The 20,121-nt window shown below is 39.2% G+C and overlaps 1 protein-coding gene across 3 annotated transcripts in view; it reads right to left on the bottom strand.

The window, feature by feature from the left end:
* KCTD3 (potassium channel tetramerization domain containing 3) overlaps window positions 1-20,121 on the bottom strand; it is a 49,800-nt gene that overhangs the window by 19,278 nt on the left and 10,401 nt on the right. For all 3 annotated transcript variants that reach the window (XM_045081154.1, XM_045081153.1, XM_045081152.1), the window contains exons 5-10: window positions 19,358-19,416; window positions 19,004-19,084; window positions 17,915-18,055; window positions 17,406-17,496; window positions 12,675-12,865; window positions 3,768-3,883 (exon numbers count right to left, since the gene is read on the bottom strand). In XM_045081154.1, the coding sequence (XP_044937089.1) occupies window positions 3,768-3,883; window positions 12,675-12,865; window positions 17,406-17,496; window positions 17,915-18,055; window positions 19,004-19,084; window positions 19,358-19,416 (679 nt within the window). The remainder of the gene's footprint in view (window positions 1-3,767; window positions 3,884-12,674; window positions 12,866-17,405; window positions 17,497-17,914; window positions 18,056-19,003; window positions 19,085-19,357; window positions 19,417-20,121) is intronic.

Below are 20,121 nucleotides of genomic sequence, written 5' to 3'. Positions count from 1 at the left end.
GAACTCATGCGGGGACCAAACAAGCAGCAGCGGGTTACACCGGGAACTAAGAGCTTAAGAATGAAGGATGCTGGTACAGGTCTCAGGATCCCAAAGATATGAAAACTTTTACATGTAGTTTTGAAAACACTGGTTAAAAAAAATCAAAAAAGATAATAAGGAAGCATGTTCTTTACCTGAGTGGTTTCACAGATGGTACAGCCTCCCTCACCCGCTAGAAGCTTTGACTTGACAGAATTAGTCAAATAAGCTACCTGAAAGCAAATCTTCCATTAATTGTAAAAATTAGCATTCCTCCTTACAGAAGTATCAGCAGCTGAAGAATCCACCCACCTTTCTTCGACCTACGCTCTGGATCCACTGAAACCAGCCCTTCGCTACACTTCTCAGTCCATCACTGTGTGTGACAACCATTATGCCTCCTGCTGTGCACACTCCAGCTAATATTTTTTTTCCTACAAACAGGTCTTCTTTCCCTCATCTAACATAAAACCTAATTCTCTCTCACCATCAGCCCCAGATCTCAGGAATGCTGCTCTACAAGCTCAACTCATCGTGACTCTCAACCACCATTTATTTCTACCTGGACTGTAACACCCAGATCACCTCTGCTAGGATCCAGGCATCTGGGCCACAGGTGCGTTTCTTCTTACTCTCCACTAGTCTCCTGGCACCTTACTGGACATACTGACCGCCCTTACAGCTCGCTGTGTCCCAGATCTGACGCTGTCACCTTCAAGTCAGTTCTACATGAGGATCACTGAGAACTGTCCCAACTCCAAAATCTTCAATTAAAGTCTTTGACCACAGCTTCCTATCTTCCCAACAATTCCCCTTCCCGTCAGGTGGTCAATCCGCATTAACATCCGTCAGTCCCGACGTCGCTGCATCCTGCTCTGCCTAACCGCACCTCCTCACTTCCTCATCTCCTGATTTCAGCTACTTTGCATCTTTAGGTTTTCTCATCCCTTAGTGTGTCACATCCACCTTGTTACAGCTCCGATCCCGGATCGGGCCGATACCGCTCTCGCGAGCTCTGCTCTCGGCACCGAGCACTGACGGAGAAACTCACACGGCTCTACCCGCCGAGCCCCTACAAACGTACGGTTTCTCATCTCTGCAACCCCTGACCCCTACGGCCGCTTCTTTCTCTTCCTCGGAATTTGCGATCTTCAGCACTCCTTTCTTACTCTGTCCGAGAAAGACGTAGCTCTGGTCTCTGCCGGGCAAACCCCTCTACACGGTTTGACATCTCACGCTCCCGACTTCCACGGGACTAGAAATCCTCTCCACTCTTTCACCCTGCGAGTGCTTTCTCCGACAACGCCCCTCTCTGACTACAAGCACGCTCGAGCTTCCCGCATCCTAGAGAAAACATGAAACAAAGCAATGAACATCTTTACCACCATCTAGCCTCACTCCTTAAGCTATCCTGTTTCCCTGCTTTCCTTCACCCAACTTCTTGAAAGGTTAACTCTGAATGTGCTATCTCCAACCTCTGATCTTAACTCCTCAGTTCCCACAATGTGGCTTTCTCCAACCCAAAGCTAATTATATTTGCCAATCATATCCTAGACTAATGTCATTTCTCAACTGTGTCACATATGTCCCCTTGTGGTTTCCTATCTTGTCCCCTGAAATGCTAATGTTCCCCAGAGTTCTAACTCTGTCTTCCCACGAACATCCACTTAACAGAATACCTTACCCATTCTTATTTTTCAGCTATCTCGGAAGTGTTGTGGTTTCCAAGTAATTTCTTTCTAGCCCTTTCCGGCTCCTAAGTGCCAAAGGGGTACTCCCCAAATGTATAGTGAACACCTGCACTCGGATACCCTCAGGAATGTCGAAGTAAACATATGTCACCAATCTAACTATTCCTCAAACTGTTCCCCACTACATCTGCTTCTCTTCCTACGTTCCTTTTATCACTATCCATCTGTCAAAACTAGGACTCCAAAACTAGACACACAGCTCATCTCTCTCTCCTTCTTTAATTTACCTACCCAAACCAGGTCGCAATCCTAGAATTTCAGGAAGGCTTATGAAATGCTTTTCAAAGAGTCTCATCTTTGCCATCTCTACCACCGCCGTCTTTAGTCAAATCTCTCCACTTCATTGCGGCACTACCCCCTCATCTCCGGCCCAGCTTTCATACCGGTTACCCCTGTGGCTTCCTTCCTAAAACATGGATCTTATTATGTTACTCTTTGCTTAAAGTACTTTAACTTTGCCTCTCCTTCAGAATTAGGTAATAACTAATAACCCTTTTATGCTCTTCTTGTTCCTCTCCAATACTTGAGGTCATTTAGCTTGCTATCTTCTCTGAAAAGGCTTTGTATGTTCACAAGGTCTGTTCTTCACTCGGGAAAAGAAGTCGCCTGGACTACTTACTATTCCCAAAGCACGGAACTTAAAACACTTCAGAGAAATGAAGAAATGTCAAACCGCAGTTTAAAATACTCACTCATTTTCCGAAGTAATTTAAAATTCTTGAAAACATAATCAAATCTGCATCTAGAAGTAAATTACCACTACAAATAAATATTCTGTGTCATCAAAAACAAAAACAAAAAATGGGCAGAGGATCTAAGCAGACATTTCTCCAAAGACCTACAGATGCATGAAAACATGTTCAACATCATTCATCATCAGGGAAATGCAGATCAAAACCACAATGAGTTACCACCTTATCGAAAAGACCAGAAATAACAAGTGTTGGCAAGCATGCGGAGAAAAGAGGCCCTTCGAGCACTGTTGGAGAAGGTAAATTGATATAGCCACTGTGGAAAACAGAAAGGAGGTTTCTCGAAAGATTAAAAACAGAATGACTATGTGATCGAGCAATTCCACTTCTGGGTATGTATCTGAAGTAAATGAAAACACTAACTCAGAAAGCTATCTGCACCCCCATGTTCACCGCAGCATTATTTAAAACAGCGAAGATAAAGAAACAGCCTAAGTGTCCATCAATGGATGAAGAGATAAAGAGATAAAGAACATGTAGTATACAATGGAATACTACTCAACCACACACACACAAAAGAAATCATGTCATTTACAATAATATGAATGGACCTTGAGGGCATTATGCCTAATGAAATAAGTCAGACAAAGACAAATTCCTATGATCGACTTAAGTAGAATCTAAAAACAAACAAGTAAACAAAACAAAATAAAAACCAATCAATAGACAAAACAGTCCAGTAGTTGCCAGAGGCACCGGGTGGAGGATGGGCCAAATGGGTGTAGGGAATCAAATGATACAAGCTGCCAAAGAAAAAAAAAAAAAAAGGTCAGTGCCTGGCTGGCTCAGTACACAGAGCATGGGACTCTTGATCTCAAGGTTGTGAGCTCAAGCCCCACAATGGGTGTGGAGCCTACTTGGGGGGGGGGGGGGGGGGAGATACGAACTTCCAATTATAAAATAATTCATGGGGATGTAATGTACAGCACGACAACCATAGTTAGTACTGTATATCTAAAAGTTTCTAAGAGAACAAATCTTAAAAATTCCCATCCTAAGAAGGAAAAAACGATATAACTGAATATGGTGAAAGATGTTAACTAGACTTATCGTGATCATTTTGCGATATACACAAATTACCAAATCATTATGCTATACATTTGAAACTAATATATGTTGATTATACCTCAAAAGAAAATAAGTAAATAAGACACTATGAATTCCACAAAAATAAAGCAAATACATAATCAGCACGACTTTCAGAAACACTTTCATGTCTGCAAATGCGTCAGTTAAAACTAACCTGCCAGTGCTGAGTGACGGCATTCCACACTCCCACTTTCCCCGTGTGACTCGTAGCCACCAGCTGGTTACCGATAAAGAAGAGCGCATCTACAGGAACGCCAAGGCTGAACACTCCTTAAATGACAACAAAAAATAAAGAGGTTAAATAGTCACTATCTTTAGAATTATTCAAAACCCAGATTAGAAACACTGTGAAGGTGACAATTTAAACTTGTTTTCATTTCCGTAAGTGACATGCTAGACACTTTGGGGACCAAAACCAAGAAACTCAGTAAGCTCTTAGCAGTTTGCACAACTGACACAGATAAAATCTGCCCTGAGGAATCTCACACTGATAAAACACCGTATTATCTGAAGCTGTGGTTCCTACACTTGGGTGACCATCAAAATAACCGGGTGGATTTATAGTGAGTAAAATAAAAAAAAATCCTAAGATTCACCCAAGGCCTGCTAAATCAGAAAACCCACTACATTTTTATAAAATCTGTAAGAGATTTAGCTACAGCTTGCTAATGAAGTAGGAACCACTGATCTAAAGACACAGACTTAGCACCCTCAACCATCTAGAATGTTTCCAGAAATCTGGACATACACATACACAGAAAGGAAAAAAAAAAAAATCTTACTAAAAAAAAAAAAAAACATTCAGGACTTTACTCAGAATTTTAAACTCCTTGGTTCCCAGCACTGCAGATTTCAATTTAATCCATTTTAGTAGGCCATGGAATTAAGCAACATGAGAAGACAGGGTATTACTAGGTACTTACAGTTTAAAAGAGAAAAAATCGCAAACAACCAATTACAACATAAATCCAGCAACAGCTGAAGGATGCACAAGGTTAAGCAACATCACAAGGAGTAAATGGGGTAAGAAAAATGGGTTTTAAGATATTTCATAGAAAAGAAGCCACCTGAGTTGAATTTTTTTTAAAGCAGAATGGTTCATCGAACGGGGGTCGGGAATGGACAAGCCCAGGGAATGAAGGAGGGGGGAGAGGGCTGCAGGTGACGGGGCTGTAAGGAGCAAATATCCCCATTAATAGCAAAGACTCGGGAATATTTAAAGGAGGGAATTCTAGGGTCACCCTGGTATGGCATTATGTCCCTTTACAGTTGTTTCTGGACAATACATAATAGGAACACAAGTGACCTAAGGCTTTGAAGACTCATGGGAAGAACCAAACCAATTAATTTCAACTGCGCATGTATTGAAAGCGTAAGCCAGAAAAGATAACTGATTTCTTTTGACTATTAAACCAGTGCAGGGTATTTCTCTTTCTGTTCAGAACTTTACCACATACAAGACAAAGCCAGCAGCAATAAAAAACACCTTGAAAATTCTTAACCAGGGTTGCCTGGCTGGCTCAGTCAGCGCAGCGTGACTCTTGCTATGAGGGGTTTTGAGTTCAAGCTCTGTATCGAGTGTAGAGATATCTTAAAAATAAACCTCCCCTCCCCAAAAAAATTCTTAAAAAAAAGAAAGAAAAAGAAAAAAATTTTTTTTTCTTTTTTTCAAGAATTTATTTGTTTATTTGACACAGAGAGAGCGATCACAAGTAGGTAGAGACACAGGCAGAGAGAAAGAGAAGAAGCAGGCTACCTGCCGAGCAGAGAGCCTGATGCAGGGCTCGATCGGGGGACCCTGAGACCATGACCTGAGCTGAAGGCAGAGACTTTAACCCACTGAGCCACCCATGTGCCCCAAGAAAAGAAAATTCTTAAACAATCTGGAAAAACCCAGGCTTGTAGCAGGAGGAAAACTGATAAATACCAGGGAAAGGGGTCGGGGGGGGGGGGGGGGGTAAGTATGCTATGAACGTTTTCTATATATTTTTAAAAATTTATGTAAAATGTGCATTTATACACATGAATTATACCATCTCAGACCAACTGGTAAACAAACAAACAAACAACAACAAAAACCCAGCAAAATAACACACAACACACACACACAAAACTAATAAACTCTTTAACCAGATTAGCTGAGAAATAAGCTTACCACTTCAAAGCAGAAAATCATCATTTCACACCCAATTTTAGGAAGTCTTTTAATCTTGATGCCAAACAATGGTTCAGAACAGGTGAAACCAACCATACTCAGGACTATGGCCCACGTGAAAGGCAGAAATAAAAAACAAGAAAACCAACTACTAACATCTAACATTACTCTAGAGAAGGATGAGGTTCTGGGAAATCAAGGAAGACATTCTGAATGATCTCAAGAAATTTCAAGTGTCACTCCTACTTAGGCTCAACGATCTTGGCCACTATCCACAGGGAAGACACAGTACAAGTAATGACAAGTTCCTGTCTTCGGGGACCCTTTCAGCAGAATATTGCTTAGAGCAGCAACCCCGCAGCGCTGCCTTATACAGGTTATCATGAAAGCAGCCCAGCCTCTGCAAGCGCTCTATCACGGACATAGCGGCCCTCGCAATTTTCTTTGGATGGTGTTGTCAAGTTCTGAAGAACATTTGTAATAATAAATGGTTTCTTTTACTGGACATGAACAAATTACTATGCACCATCTCATAACATAGCGGCCTACCACACTGGCCTTTAAAACAAAGCAAGGCACAAAACCTCCTTCCCTTACGGGTCTGTTACAAGTGGCTACTTGAAAAAAAGGAAGAAAAAAAAAATAAATCACCACTTAATTTCTCTCTGTATAATTACCAGGGTATCATAATTTGAATACATAACAGTAAAACTTTTTTTTTTAAAGATTTAATTTATTTATTTGACAGAGAGAGACAACACAAATAGGCAGAGAGGCAGGCAGAGAGAGAGAGGGGGAAGCAGGCTCCCTGCTGAGCAGAGAGCCCGATGCGGGACTCGATCCCAGGACCCTGAGATCATGACCGAGCCGAAGGCAGAGGCTTAACCCACTGAGCCACCCAGACGCCCCCATTAAAACTTTTTTTTCCCTCAAGTTGTCAGGGAGGATTTCCGCTGCCACTCATGATGCAGTAAAAACGGCATCCGATGATTCCTCACGGGGCGACAACAACAAAGTGGCCCGAGTCCATGAGGCAGCTGTTTTAGACATTGGACAACGGGCAGCAGAAGGCTGCAAGCTGGGAAACCGCCGAGAGAAGGCCTGCATTCACCCACATGGAGGTGAGACTCCAGGGCAGACTGATGCTCTCCCTGAATGGAAGAGGCGGAGACCAGCGTGTGCAGCAGCTGAGGGGCCGAGAACCTGTGAGCGAGGCAGGAGGGAGGGGCAAGGGCACGAGGACGGGGGTGGGGACGGCACAGAGGTCGCACAGGGGACACCAAAAATGTCTCCAGACATTTCCACATGCTCCCTGGGGGTTTCCTATGCCTTCACAGAGGCCGGACTGCACCTGGGCAGGGGAAGCATCCCCCAAAATAGGACAAAGAGGCTGTCACAGGACTGAGCGCTGAGCGGAGATAACAGAGGTTATGACACAGGCAGACGCCAGTAGTTCCAGCTCGGTAGGAATGGAGAACCCCTGCTGAACACCTCAGACATTCCCCAGTAAAGACTCCGAAAACCCAACACTTTAGGAGTAAAGACCACACCCCTTAAAAGGAGTCAAGCCCTGAAATAAATGAGCAGAGGGAGGCTACCTCCCCTTAACAAAGCATAACAAGCCAAGCAGGATCAGGAAGATCCTCCAGCAATGTAACTGCCTGCCGGGACAAAACTCACATATTTTAAAGGAAGACGATATTCCATGTCCCCTATATAATGTATCATGCAAATGACCAGCATAAAATCAAAACTTCCTAGACATGTAAAGCAGAAAAATGTGACCCAAAATAAAACTATGACATGATCCAGATATTGGAATTAAAGTAAAAAAAAAAAAACCAAAACCTGAAACAGCTTTAATGAACATGTTAGATTTAATAAAAAGTAGATGGTAATGAGTAAAAAGATAAGAAATCTCAGGAGAGAAACAAACTAAAATGGAATCGAGACTTCATTTTAGAGCTTAAAAGTCCTGTATCTCGAACAAAAAACTCAATAGCTAGGCTTAACTTCAGAGTGAATACTGAAGAAAACAGGCAAAATACATTAAAGACAGATAAAAAATTTTATCTAAAGAATGAGGAGTAAAGAAATAGAAAACAACAACCAATCAGTGCTTCAGTGATCTCAAGGCCAGTATCAAGTGGTCTGAAAGAGAACTGGGTCCTAAAAAGAAGAAAGAAGGAGAAGAGAGACGAGAAAGGGACAGGCCTTGGAGTGAAGGGGGAAGCGAGGGAGGAAGCCAGGGAGACCCGGACACTGGGAACTCCCTTAGCCGTGCCAATCAGACTGTCTCCAGACATTTTCCACATGCTCCCAGGGGATCATATTACCCCCTGGTTGCAAACCTCTAATCTGGAATATATAAAGAACTATTACAAATCAATAACAGGATGACAAACTCATAAAAAGAGAACAATGACTTAAAGCCACTTCCCAAAGGAAATAATACAAATGGCCAATAAGCACATGAAAAGATGCTCGGTATCATTCGTCAACAGGGAAATGTAATTAAAACCACCATTAAAATCACTGCATACTCATCCCATACCCAGCTAGCAGAAATGTAGAATAGTGCACCTGCTTTGGACACAAGTGTGTAAGTTTCTTCTAACACTAAACATACACTTTTCATATGATTCAGAATTTCCACTGCTAGGTATTTACCTTGAGAAAACCTATTCACAAAACAAAAAGAAAACATGTCCAGGGAAAGACTTTTTCTTGGATTCCTAACACCTCTGCATTGGAAATAAACCAAATGTCCACCAACACATAAATGGACGAACAAATTCTGGCACAATAATTCAAGGGAATATTACTCAGCAATAATTAAAAAAAAAAAAAAAAGGACCACTGATACATACAACAATAGGGATCAATTTCAGAAACACTGTGTTCAATGAAAGAAGCCACACACAAAAGAATACATGCCCTGTATTTCCATTCATGAAATTCCAGACAAGGCAAATCTAATCCATGATGACAAAAAACCTCAAGTATGTATACAATGGGGTTTATGCTGAACACCTGCTTTCCTTTTGGAAATCTGGACCCTTAGTATGTGCTAGGCAGAGGGTGCCTCTGTGTGAGCTCCAGGAAAAAACGTGGGCACCAAGTGTCTAATGAGCTTCTCTGGTAGCCACTACACAGGCAGTGTTACAAATCACTGCTGGAGAAATATTTCTAGTTTCCATTAGACTTCACCCTCCATGTCTTTATGCTGATTTTGCTTGTATGTTTTTGTTGTAAGAAATCGTAACTCAAAGTAGCTCTTGCTGAATGAATCCTGTGAGTCCTCCGAGCAAATCATTGAACCTGGAAGTGGTCTTAGGGACCCCTCACACAAACATAATTCTGAAGTTCAAGAGGAGGGGTTCAGATGAGATACACGAACATGCAAGTCATCAGCACACAGAGGGCAAAGCCATTCGTCTATGATATCACTAACAATAAATACGAAAGAAAGATGAAATCCAAGGACTGAACTCTGGGGCACACCAACATTGTGAAATCAGTCCAATGAGGAAGAACTATTAAAAGAACCGAGAAGTAGGATAAAAATCAGGACTACAAGGTATCCTGGAAGCCAAAGGAGGAAAGACTCCAAGAAGAATCAGTAACTGTATCAAATGTACCAGGTGACTGCTCTGAAGTTTTAATGAGAGGAGACTTAGCCGAGACCAGACCACAGGCAGTACGAACTAGAGCAGTTTTCCGAAGTGGTATGGGCGAAAGAACGATTAGATCAACTTCAAAAAAGAACAGAAGCAGCGGACAGAGAAACAAGACCAGGTCACTCTTATCTTCTGCTTCGGGAAAAGAGAAAAATGGAGCAAGAACTGGAAGAGACGGGAGGGTAGTTTTGTTGTTATTCTTCACAGAGAATTACAGCATGGTTGTGTGCTGGGGGAAATGATCCAAGAGTGAGACGCTTTCACAATGAAGGAGAATGAAGAAACAGCTAGTGGAACAATGTCTCTGCACAGGTGAGAGCAAACAGGATCTAGTCTACAGCTAAATACAAAGAGCTGGCCTTAGATCAAAGCAGAGACCATTTAATCACAGGGACGAACAGGACAATAGAGTCCAATAAATGATCTTAAAATCCAGATTTTCCTTGAGCCTACAAAAAAACAACAAGAAAAGTTGCTATAATCTCTATAATTTCATTTTTGTCCAATAAATTATCTTAAAATCCAAATTTTCCTTGAGCCTACAAAGAAACACAACAAGAAAATAAGTACATTTTGCTGTGTTTTGCAATATTACTATTAAAAATGCTCTGGAAACTTTCGTGAGTGTTTTGTTGTTGTTGTAGTTTTAAGATTTTACTTATTTATTTGACAGAGAAAGCACAAGCAGGGGGATCTAGAGGCAGAGAGAGAGGGTGAAGAAGGCAGAGCAGGGAGCCTGATACAGGGCTCCATCCCAGGACCCTGAGATCACAACCTGAGCCGAAGGCAGAGGCTTAACCCACTGAGCCACCCAGATGCACCAACTTTCATAAATTTTTAAAATTTATCTGTAACTGTTTAAAACATTTTAAAATAAATTTATTTTAATACATTTTTCATCTACTTATTGAAGACTTTTGGCTTCAAAACCGAAACACTAGAACAGGTGCCTGCTCAACCCACAGCGGCAGCACCCAAGCCTAAGGGCCAACAGATATACGTGACCTGGAAGGGGGACTGGGCCAACACTGAGCCAAGCAGGAAATAAATATTAGAAATATTAAAATATAAAATATAAAAATTACCTTTCCCTTAACTTTATAGTTTGCACTATGCAACAGGACATTTTTGCATACTGTTGTAATGCTAGTTGTGGGTTCACGGAGACCAAATATTCAGAGTTTAAAGAAAAAAAAAAACTTTAAATGAAGATGTGAAAAAAGTCTTTAAAAGCCAGAAACTGTTCTAAAATTTCACCCTGAGAATGAAAAAGGCCCTGAAGCACCTGCCAGGGTTAAGTCACGGCACCCCGGCGTCTGGAGAGGCGTGCACCACCGCTGCGAAGCCACGACAGCCTTGAAACGTGACAACGCCGATGCCTGCTAGATGGGAGGTCAGTAAAAGAGGTCACCGCGCTGCCTCTCTGCCGTCACACAGGAAGGCCCTGAATTAAAGATGTGGCAGACGTGATACCTTGTCAGCAGGACTACAAACAGATGAATACCCGGTCACAGCTGACCCTGGTATGCTACTTCTATTAATCTGGCATCAGCACCAGGCGGTCACTAAAGATCTTTTGCGTGAATGTTTGGCCACAAACACATGTGGTGTTGAAATATTCCAAGTGTTCAAAACTTTCATGAATCTCAGGCTTTCCCCTAAAACATCCGTGTTGACAGCTGCACTGACGGCGCAAAGCAGTGTCGATGAGAACGGTAGGCATCGTAGCACAAATGAAATGAGGGGAACCAAACGGTTCAGTAACCTTCCGAGTCTGTCACACACTCTCAAGGAAAGAAAATGAGGCCAGTTTAACTTCAGAATGTCCTTGATGAAGCAGTGTGTACAAAAATTTGTACTAACTCTTAATTTAGTAAACACTGAATCTTAATTTGGCATGTGTTCTTACTATTCTGTGTGACTAAGTATTACGTGTCAAGAAAAAGAATCTTCTGGACACTGGAGCCGAGAGCTAACCTAGCTGTTCTTTTCACAGAACACCATTTTTATTTGAAAGGATGACAAATTCTAATTCAGATTTGAGTACTTGGTAGACGTTCCTTAAAAGTGAACCAAGTAAGCTTTTATTTCAATGATAAAAATTCAATGTTTCAAGTGAAAATTAGAATTTTGGAAAACTTATCTGCCACAGTCAACGTGATGGTTTCCCAATACATTAGAATTCAGGGATGTGGTCAGTGGCTATAGTAATTAAGTGTGATTTGGGGGTTTTTTTTGGGGGGGGGGATATTATACAATGAAAGATATCAACATTTGGAAGATCTACATAACTCAGTAAACCAACATTTTCTAAACGACCAATGCATGATGTCACAAAATCATGCATGGATAAAAGATGCGTTCAAAGTATAAAATAGACTAATGAATTTCAACAGTATGCAAAATTCACTGACATGATTTCATATATGTTTATGACAGTAGCAAAAAAGAATGTCCATGGTTATCTGAAAAGACTGTAAAAATGTCTTTTCCAACTACATATCTGCATAAATCCAAATTTTCTTCATAAGGTTCAACCAAAAAACAAAATGCAGCACACAAATCCACAAACAGGCACCAGAAATCAATAAAATTTTGAAGAGATTTACAAAGCTATAAACCAATGGCACTCTTCTCACAAATGTTTTTGGAAAACAAAGCTATTTTTCATTAAAATGTTATTCGTGTTACCATGCAATGGGTATATATATTTATAAAAATTTCAGTCTTAATTCCCATTATGCTAAGTAACAGTAGATATAATCTACACAAGCAAACTCTGTTATTGGTCCTGAATGACATTTTAAGAGTACAAAGTAGTTCTGAGATTAAAAGGTTTGGGCACATCTGGTCGCGAAGCAACAAAGGAGGAAAAGCAAGAAAGTTATTTACCCATCTTCAGGCCCTAAAGTGTGAGGAACTGGAGAGAAAGCAGTCATCACTAACCGGGATCCAGGAAAAGCACATTCTCATGAAGCAGCCAGGTTTCAGCTAGAGCATATTGGTAAAAAAGATTCTACCCTCGCTCCTGAAACACTAACTTTTTTCCCCTCTTCCAGAATTTTCCTCTCCTATGGGGTGGTCCTATTCCCACTGAACCCTGGCAAGATGATGTAGCAGCTCTAAGTAACAGTCCAGGTTAGTTCTTGTAAGATGGGCAATCCTTCTTAAACTTCAGAATACTCGATGTACCAGCAAAATGTAGCATAAACAAGATTTTCCCTACCAATTTCACTTCCGCTCCCTCCATCCTGGACACTCCATAAGATGATGCTACTCTCTGAAGCAACAGCAACCATTTTGTCTTTGTCTCCATGTGGACCTCCAACCACTTTTGCATTTAAAGCTACTCGCTCAATAGTCCAGTCCAAATATGGACTCGTAAACACTTGTTGCCATCCTGAAGATTCTTTGATTCTGTTAAGCAAGAATGGAAACGTAAGTTAGACTCCGCAGCAATTAAGCAAATACAAAGAAATGTACCAAAAAATTCAATCACAGCTATATTTATTAAATATAAAATTTTGCCAATGTATTTCCTCTACAAAGCCAGACCGTTACTCCTAAGCTACCTTGTATTTATCCACACAGGACATATAAAGCACTTAAAAAGAAACTAGAGTTCTGTATTTCTCCAAAGAAAAGTTCAGAGTTTTAAGAGCTAAAATAAAATAAAGTAAAAAATAGCTTTTACTTTACTACACAGAAAAGTGCTACCATCACCATCTATCGATAGAAATGGTCAATAAAAATCAGAATTTTAGGATAATTATTATTCCTTTTAGTTAATTAATCAGTTATTCAGTCATTTACCGAAACTACCTGCAATCAACCCATTATTTTTTTGGTACTTCAGATAATAGGGTAACAGTCTCTCCAGGCAAATCAATATAAAGGAGTAATCTGGTATACCACTACACATTCTAATATCCTGGGCAACCAGGATAAATGTAAAATGTAGGGCTTTGGAAACCCTTAGATTTTAAAGGTTTCTTCTTAAATGAAAAAATTTCATGAGCCTATTGATTCCCCATAAATAAAGGCCTACCAAGGTTCAGATTTGCAGTTCAGTGAATATAAATACTTTTTAATATTTAATTTCTGAAAAACATACTGATAAATTTTTAATAATTTCTTCTGCCTTATCTGAATTTAAGTCTTTCGGGCACATATTCTGCATGATTACACAGCCAACCCTCATACATTCAGAACTTAAGAGTTATGCAATCACAACAATGGATGATGTAAAGTTTAACAATGGAGTATCTATTTTTAGTTACCGAACAAATATGCAAACAAAACTGTAAAGCTTTTATTTGCCTTACCTAAAGAGAATAAACACCCGTGAGGAGAATAAGTACTCATTTATATAATACCTGACATATTCATCGCAAAAAACAAACTTCAGTATTCATAAATGATGGCTACCTAAAGACCTAAATGGAATCACTTCAGCTTCATTTTTGTGTAAAAATGTATGCTAAAGTAATATAACCACAATTCACAAAAAAATGCAATTTGGCCTTATTAATTTCAGTAACTAATGATTTCCTTAATTTCAAAGGAACACACAGAAACTGTGTAATTTTTTTTAAGAAAGTGTACAATTTTTCCTAAGCATTGTATGATCTGCAATTACCCACTTTGGCCACCAGATGGGATGTGTTATGACCACCGAATGGAAATAATCATTTAAAATAAGCTAAACATTTACAAGCACTGAGGTACGAAACATAGGCACTCTTAGGAACTTCCAAACTGGGCACGAAGCAGGAACTGCCAGCACTTCAAGAATAATGAATATACACTGTACGTGGATGCAAGCACATACCAGACTCTCAACAGTGTCTAATAAAGAGATGCTGCATTGATTTAATGAGGTGAATGATGTGGTTTTGTGATCATTAATTAGAAATATAACAAAACTGTATGTGATCTAATCTTTCGCAGAGATTCTACTTCAAAGTTATCTTTACAGAAATTAAGATATTATAAAATAAAGAGATGCCAAAAAGAATAAAAGGTATCAGGACAATGTATTTGAAAGTATTATAACAATTAGAAAATCTAACTCTATTGATATGATACCTTTGTTTTTAAGTTAAAATTAAATACCAAGATTAAAAAAATGTATGCTTTATGATATTCCATACAAATAATACAAAACTGAAAATACATAAAACAAGACAGAATGAGCTCTGAACAGCACTCCATCTCTTTTCCTCACTCCTGCCCAGTGAACCAACACTATGAAATCAGGACGGCTATGCACCTTCCACATCATAATCTTAAAGAAATACAGTGGGGGAGTCATGTCCAACAGCGTTCTGAAACTTAATGCAAACATAGTGTACATCAAATTGTATGGGAATAGATAAAATATATCAGAAAAACAGAAGACAATCTAAAATTAGACCCAAGTATACATATAAATATAAAGTAAAATAAAGAAGGGTGTTCAAATTCAATATATAAGGTAATTTATGTGATAAATAACTAGAACATAATTAGTTACTACCCACTTGGAAGAAAAGAAATGAGATTCCTAAATCTCACACCATAAACCAAAAGTAAACTCTACATGGATTAAACGTCTAAAAAGAAATGCAAGCTCCAGGAGGGCAGCAATTTATAACTCCTCTCTGGGGCGCCTGGGACACAGTTAGGCAAGTGACCAACTCTTAGTTTTGGCTCAGGTCATGATCTCAGGGTCCTGAGGTCACGGCCAATGTGGAGCCCCATGTCCGTTCTGGTCTGGTCGGGCTCTGGGCTCAGCATGGAATCTCCTCCCTCTCATGATCTTTCTCTCAAATAAGACTTTGGGGAAAAAAAAGGAAACAACTCTTCATTAATAAATATATAGAAAAATAAAGCCTGAGAATGTAGAAAATTAGTGAATCTAGGTGAGAACATACTGGGGTTCCATGTACTGTTTCATTTTTTAGGGTTTTAAATTTATTAATACAAAAAGCTGTGGAAAAACAACTGTGGAAAAGATTATGCTATTTAAAGAACTGGAGTATTTCTTCTGAAATCTTTTTATTGCCACTGTGTTAAATGATTTAACTGTACATGAGGAAATGTAATATATCCTCAATTGTTTTCCTTTGTCACTATGCATATTAGTCTGTCATCAGTGACATCCAGTGAAAGCAAAGGTAGGTCATGGTCAAAAGCAAACGCAAAGAATGGAAGATGTAACAACATCCTTCTTTTTGTATTTGTCATTCAGTGAGTAAAACTTCGTGTAATTTAACTGCATGCCTCTGTGCCTCTGTCTGGCAAGTAGCAATCTTTAGCACTGCTGAGCCGTAACAAAAGTTACACCTGGATTCATTATAACTGTTTCATAATTCCTCTGGAACTCCTCATGAACAAAAATATGTATATAGTATTTGAGCAAATTAAAAAGTAAAGTCTAAAACAGTTTTCTCCATTTAGATCCGTAAGTTAAGTTCAAAACACTTCCTAAGGGAAAAAATCCTTCTCTCACATCAGTCTTGCTTCATATGGAAGTCATCCCCCCAAAGACCCAAAGTTATTTCCATAGGATTTGCTAACTGGAATAAAAACACAGAATGCTCTCAAAACGAAAAGTTGGCACTGAATCCCTACTGCAATGAAAACAAAGCAGAGATTACCATTACAAAAGGCTTTTTTACACACAAGGCAAACCTACCACAAACTTAGATTAAAAAAATAAATCTGGATTCTGTTTTTTCTTTTTTAAGATTTTATTTACGTATTTATTTGACAGACAAAGATTACAATTAGGCAGAAAGGCAGGCAGAGAGAGAGGGGAAAGCAGGCCCCACGCTGAGCAGGGAGCCCGATGTGGGGCTCGATCCCAGGACCCTGGGATCATGACCTGAGCCGAAGGCAGAGGCTTTACCCCACTGAGCCACCCCAGGGGCCCCTAAATCTGGATTCTTAAAATGCATTTATAAACTTGAGAAGACCTATTAAATATTTTTACCCTATTATGGCTCTTTTTTCTTATCTAAACTCAACAGTGACAAAATGTTTATATATTATTTTATTTTTCAGCACTTAAGTGGGATCATAGTCTAAGCTAGAATATCACAACCATTTATGTGCTTCTACACCATTCTGTCATCATAACATTGTCTGCAGTGATTCTGAACTAAGAATCCTACCCCTTCCCCAATTTAAAAACAAAAATCACTGGTCTATACTCTTCCTCATTCTCTTTTAGTTTCTGAGAATGCAAGAATTAATAAACCCCAACTGTGTCTATGTGAGCCTTTATAGATATTATATATTATAGATATAGATATATATTTTAACATTATAGATATTAAACTGTATCACTTATCCCCACAACTGTCTTGCTTCACTACCTCATTCCCAACTATTTGGTAGTCATGACCACTGCAGAGTCTCACTACCCCCAAGTATAGAGTACAAAAGACTGAAATCATTATTCACAGAAAATCACAGGGCTCACATTAATAATTCTGCCTCGTCATTTAGTACAACAGTTATGTGATTCAGAGGTTGTATATAATAAGCAAAAAAAAGTAACTTCTGGTGCACCTGGGTGGTTCAGTGGGTTAAAGCCTCTGCCTTTGGCTCAGGTCATGATATCCTGGGATCGAGCCCCGCATCGGGCTCTCTGCTCAGCAGCGAGCCTGCTTCCCCCTCTCTTCCTGACTCTCTGCCCACTTGTGATCTCTGTCTGTCAAATAAATAAATAAAATCTTAAAAAAAAAAAGGAAATTCAAGATAGCTTAGTTGTATCGGTTGATAGCCAGTGGGAAACAGACAAAGGCTCTCTGTAAATCTTACCATTAGCTATAAAAATTAAGAGATACAGAAGTAGGCAAGATATGCAGGAAAAAAAAATGACAAGCAACTCTTAAGTCTGTAACTATAAAATCACAGTTATTAAAACCACCCTCTCTCCACAAGCAAACAATTACTAATTATACAGTACCTGTAACATACAGCAAAATGGGCATATGCAGCTACGATCCAGTTGTGATGGCCAGCAACTATCAGCACCTTTCGTGGATCCACAGGAAATCCTGTTGGTTTTCGAAAAAGAAATACTTTATGTTCTCAAGCAGGGGATGCTAAAATATGGCCCATGGGCTGATTCTAGGCTTCTGCCTGTTTGGATAAAGTTTTGCTGAAAGAGACATGCACATCTGTTGTTGTCCCTGGCTGTTTCCACGCTGCAATGGCCGAGTTGAACAGTTCGGACAGAGCCGAAATGTTTACAGTCTGTTTCTTTACATAAAAAGTTTGCCAATTCCTAGAGGTTGAGAGCAAACAGATCACCACACACTTCCGAAATAAAAATTATGTTCTACAAGACTTTTCAAGATATGAATGTTAAAAAGAAAGATGAGGCAAAAATTACATTTTTAAAAAATAATTACTCAATGTCACTCAGAACAAAAAACATATGCATTTTTGTCTATTTCTGCGGCCTTTGCTTACCTAGCCGCACAGTCTCTTCTCCTGTTCCAGAGAGAGCAGGCTGGGCACCGTTCCCCCGAGCTTCACCTTCCGTGGAATTCAGGCCATTCCTAGAACCAGCAGAGGACCTAGTTGTGCTGTTTATTTTACGACTGGGGATACCTATAAAAAGACACAGTAAGATAAATTTATTTCTAAGTTCCACCTACTAAAAATTTAAAATTTTATACGGTAACAAAGAAATATACAAATGTAAATTTCAAAGAAATATACAAATGTGAATTTCATCATAGCCAAAACGTATCTTCCATTATAGCAATTTATTGCAAATAATTACCATTAAAAACAACAAAATGAAAATGAATTAAGTTCTTTCAACAGATTTTCTGATATTTGACGTCACATGTGATAAATAAAATGAAGATTTATCATATTGCATTTCATTTCTACTACCTAGCTCTACGTTACCGAACTCAATCATTAATTCATTCAGTCTATCTCCAGTGTTTGCATTTACCGTCTGGCAGCTTTGTGTGAGGTACAACTTAATCACGGCAACTTCTTTACAGCTTATTGTCAAATGTCTTTTATTTGCCAGGGCAGTCTTTTTTGGAAGGAAATCTTGCTCGGAAGCCCACCTTAACACAGGTAAAGGCAGACTCTATTAACGGACCAAGGTTGGGGCGGGGCTAACACACGATTCACTGCCTCTCCCATACACTGACCTATTTCTGCAGAGCTCCTGGGGTTCTACCAAAAGGACAACTGACTGACAACCAGTGCTCTGATATCGGGGTTGGCAAACAATGGGCCACGGCTGTTTATGTCAATAAAGCTGTACTGGTTGCAGCCATTTATTTCCATAGAGTGTATGGCAGAACTGAGCTTGTAGTTCACAAGCCTGTCTGGCCTTTTACAGAAAAGAAAAAGTCTGGCACATCCCCGTTCTAACATACAGTATGACGTCTGTTAAATTTGAAGCTCGCAACATTTCCAGTATATTTTTACGTGAGAAACTCAATAATCAAAACAGAGATTTTCTAATATACATGTTTGTACTGGCTTACAGATAAAAACCATTTTTTAAAAGACTAAATCAATGAGAAGTACCTGGCGGAGGCAAGTAACCGTGGAAAAGGACACTGCCGCAAGACGAGCGCTCCAACTCCTCACATAAGAGAAGCCTTCTTACTGAAAACATTTCAAAGCAAACTTGTCAAGAGTACATGCAAACAGAAAAACAGCACTCCATTTTTATCTTCTCTAGTTCAAAAGGATAAGGAAAGAAAAGGGAAATGCTTAAGTTAAATCAACGGACATCTATTTACTATGGAAAACCACAAAAAGTAAGCACACTGAGCTAGTCCGTCAAAAAACAGGACCTAGTATAAAATATATTTCATTAGGCAAGTTTGCTACATGAAAGGTCAAATCATAAATATAAAATATCAGGACAACACATACCTAATGGAGTGATTCCATAAAATTCTGCTTCATGCCTGAGAACATTAATACTCACTCCCCTACAAAGAAAAACCAGATAAATGATATATATCCCCCAGTAGCAGCAACTTGGATTATCATCTGAAGCAGAAGATGAAGTACTAGGTTCTTAATGTGAAAAAAGTATAAGGCTTTAAAACTTACTTTATTCCTAGTATCTTCAGTCATTTTAAAATGTCTAAATAAAAAACTGCATGCCAAGAAAAACATTTCCTTACATAAAAACCATTCCTATGCAGATGAATTGGATGACTTAGAGATTAGGGCTTCAAAGGTCTAGTGTAAGTTAATTATCAGTAAGTACCTAATAAGGCAAATGAGTAGAAATCATTCTTGTATGGCATTAATCGCTTTTCTATTTTCATAGTAATTATTTCTACACATATTTTAAGTGCCCCAATTATGCTGCAAAGCTCCCTACAAGCGTGACCTCCTTGTATTTTTGTATACCTCACATAGTGCTTATATATAATAAATGTAATAAATATTTATTGAACAAAGAACTTCAGATAAGTGGTTCTCCTCTCATTAGAACAAAAATAAAAGCAAACTATAAAGTAAGAGGAGGGGGTAAAAGAGACTAGCCTTAGAAAGAGTTAGGCTAACCAGAAGATGTTATAGTACAGTCAAATAATATGAAAACAAAGAGTAAAAACAACAGAAAATTAAGAGTTTACGATACTTAAGGAAAAAAAAGAGTTTACAATACTAATGATTCATTTTAG

Source organism: Mustela putorius, unplaced genomic scaffold (assembly GCF_011764305.1).
Source record: "Mustela putorius furo isolate JIRA1106 unplaced genomic scaffold, ASM1176430v1.1 tig00000508_pilon_pilon_pilon, whole genome shotgun sequence".
Taxonomy (NCBI): Eukaryota; Metazoa; Chordata; class Mammalia; order Carnivora; family Mustelidae; genus Mustela; species Mustela putorius.
The sequence above is the reverse complement of the archived record's forward strand: the minus strand, read 5'-3'. Positions and strand labels throughout refer to the sequence as shown.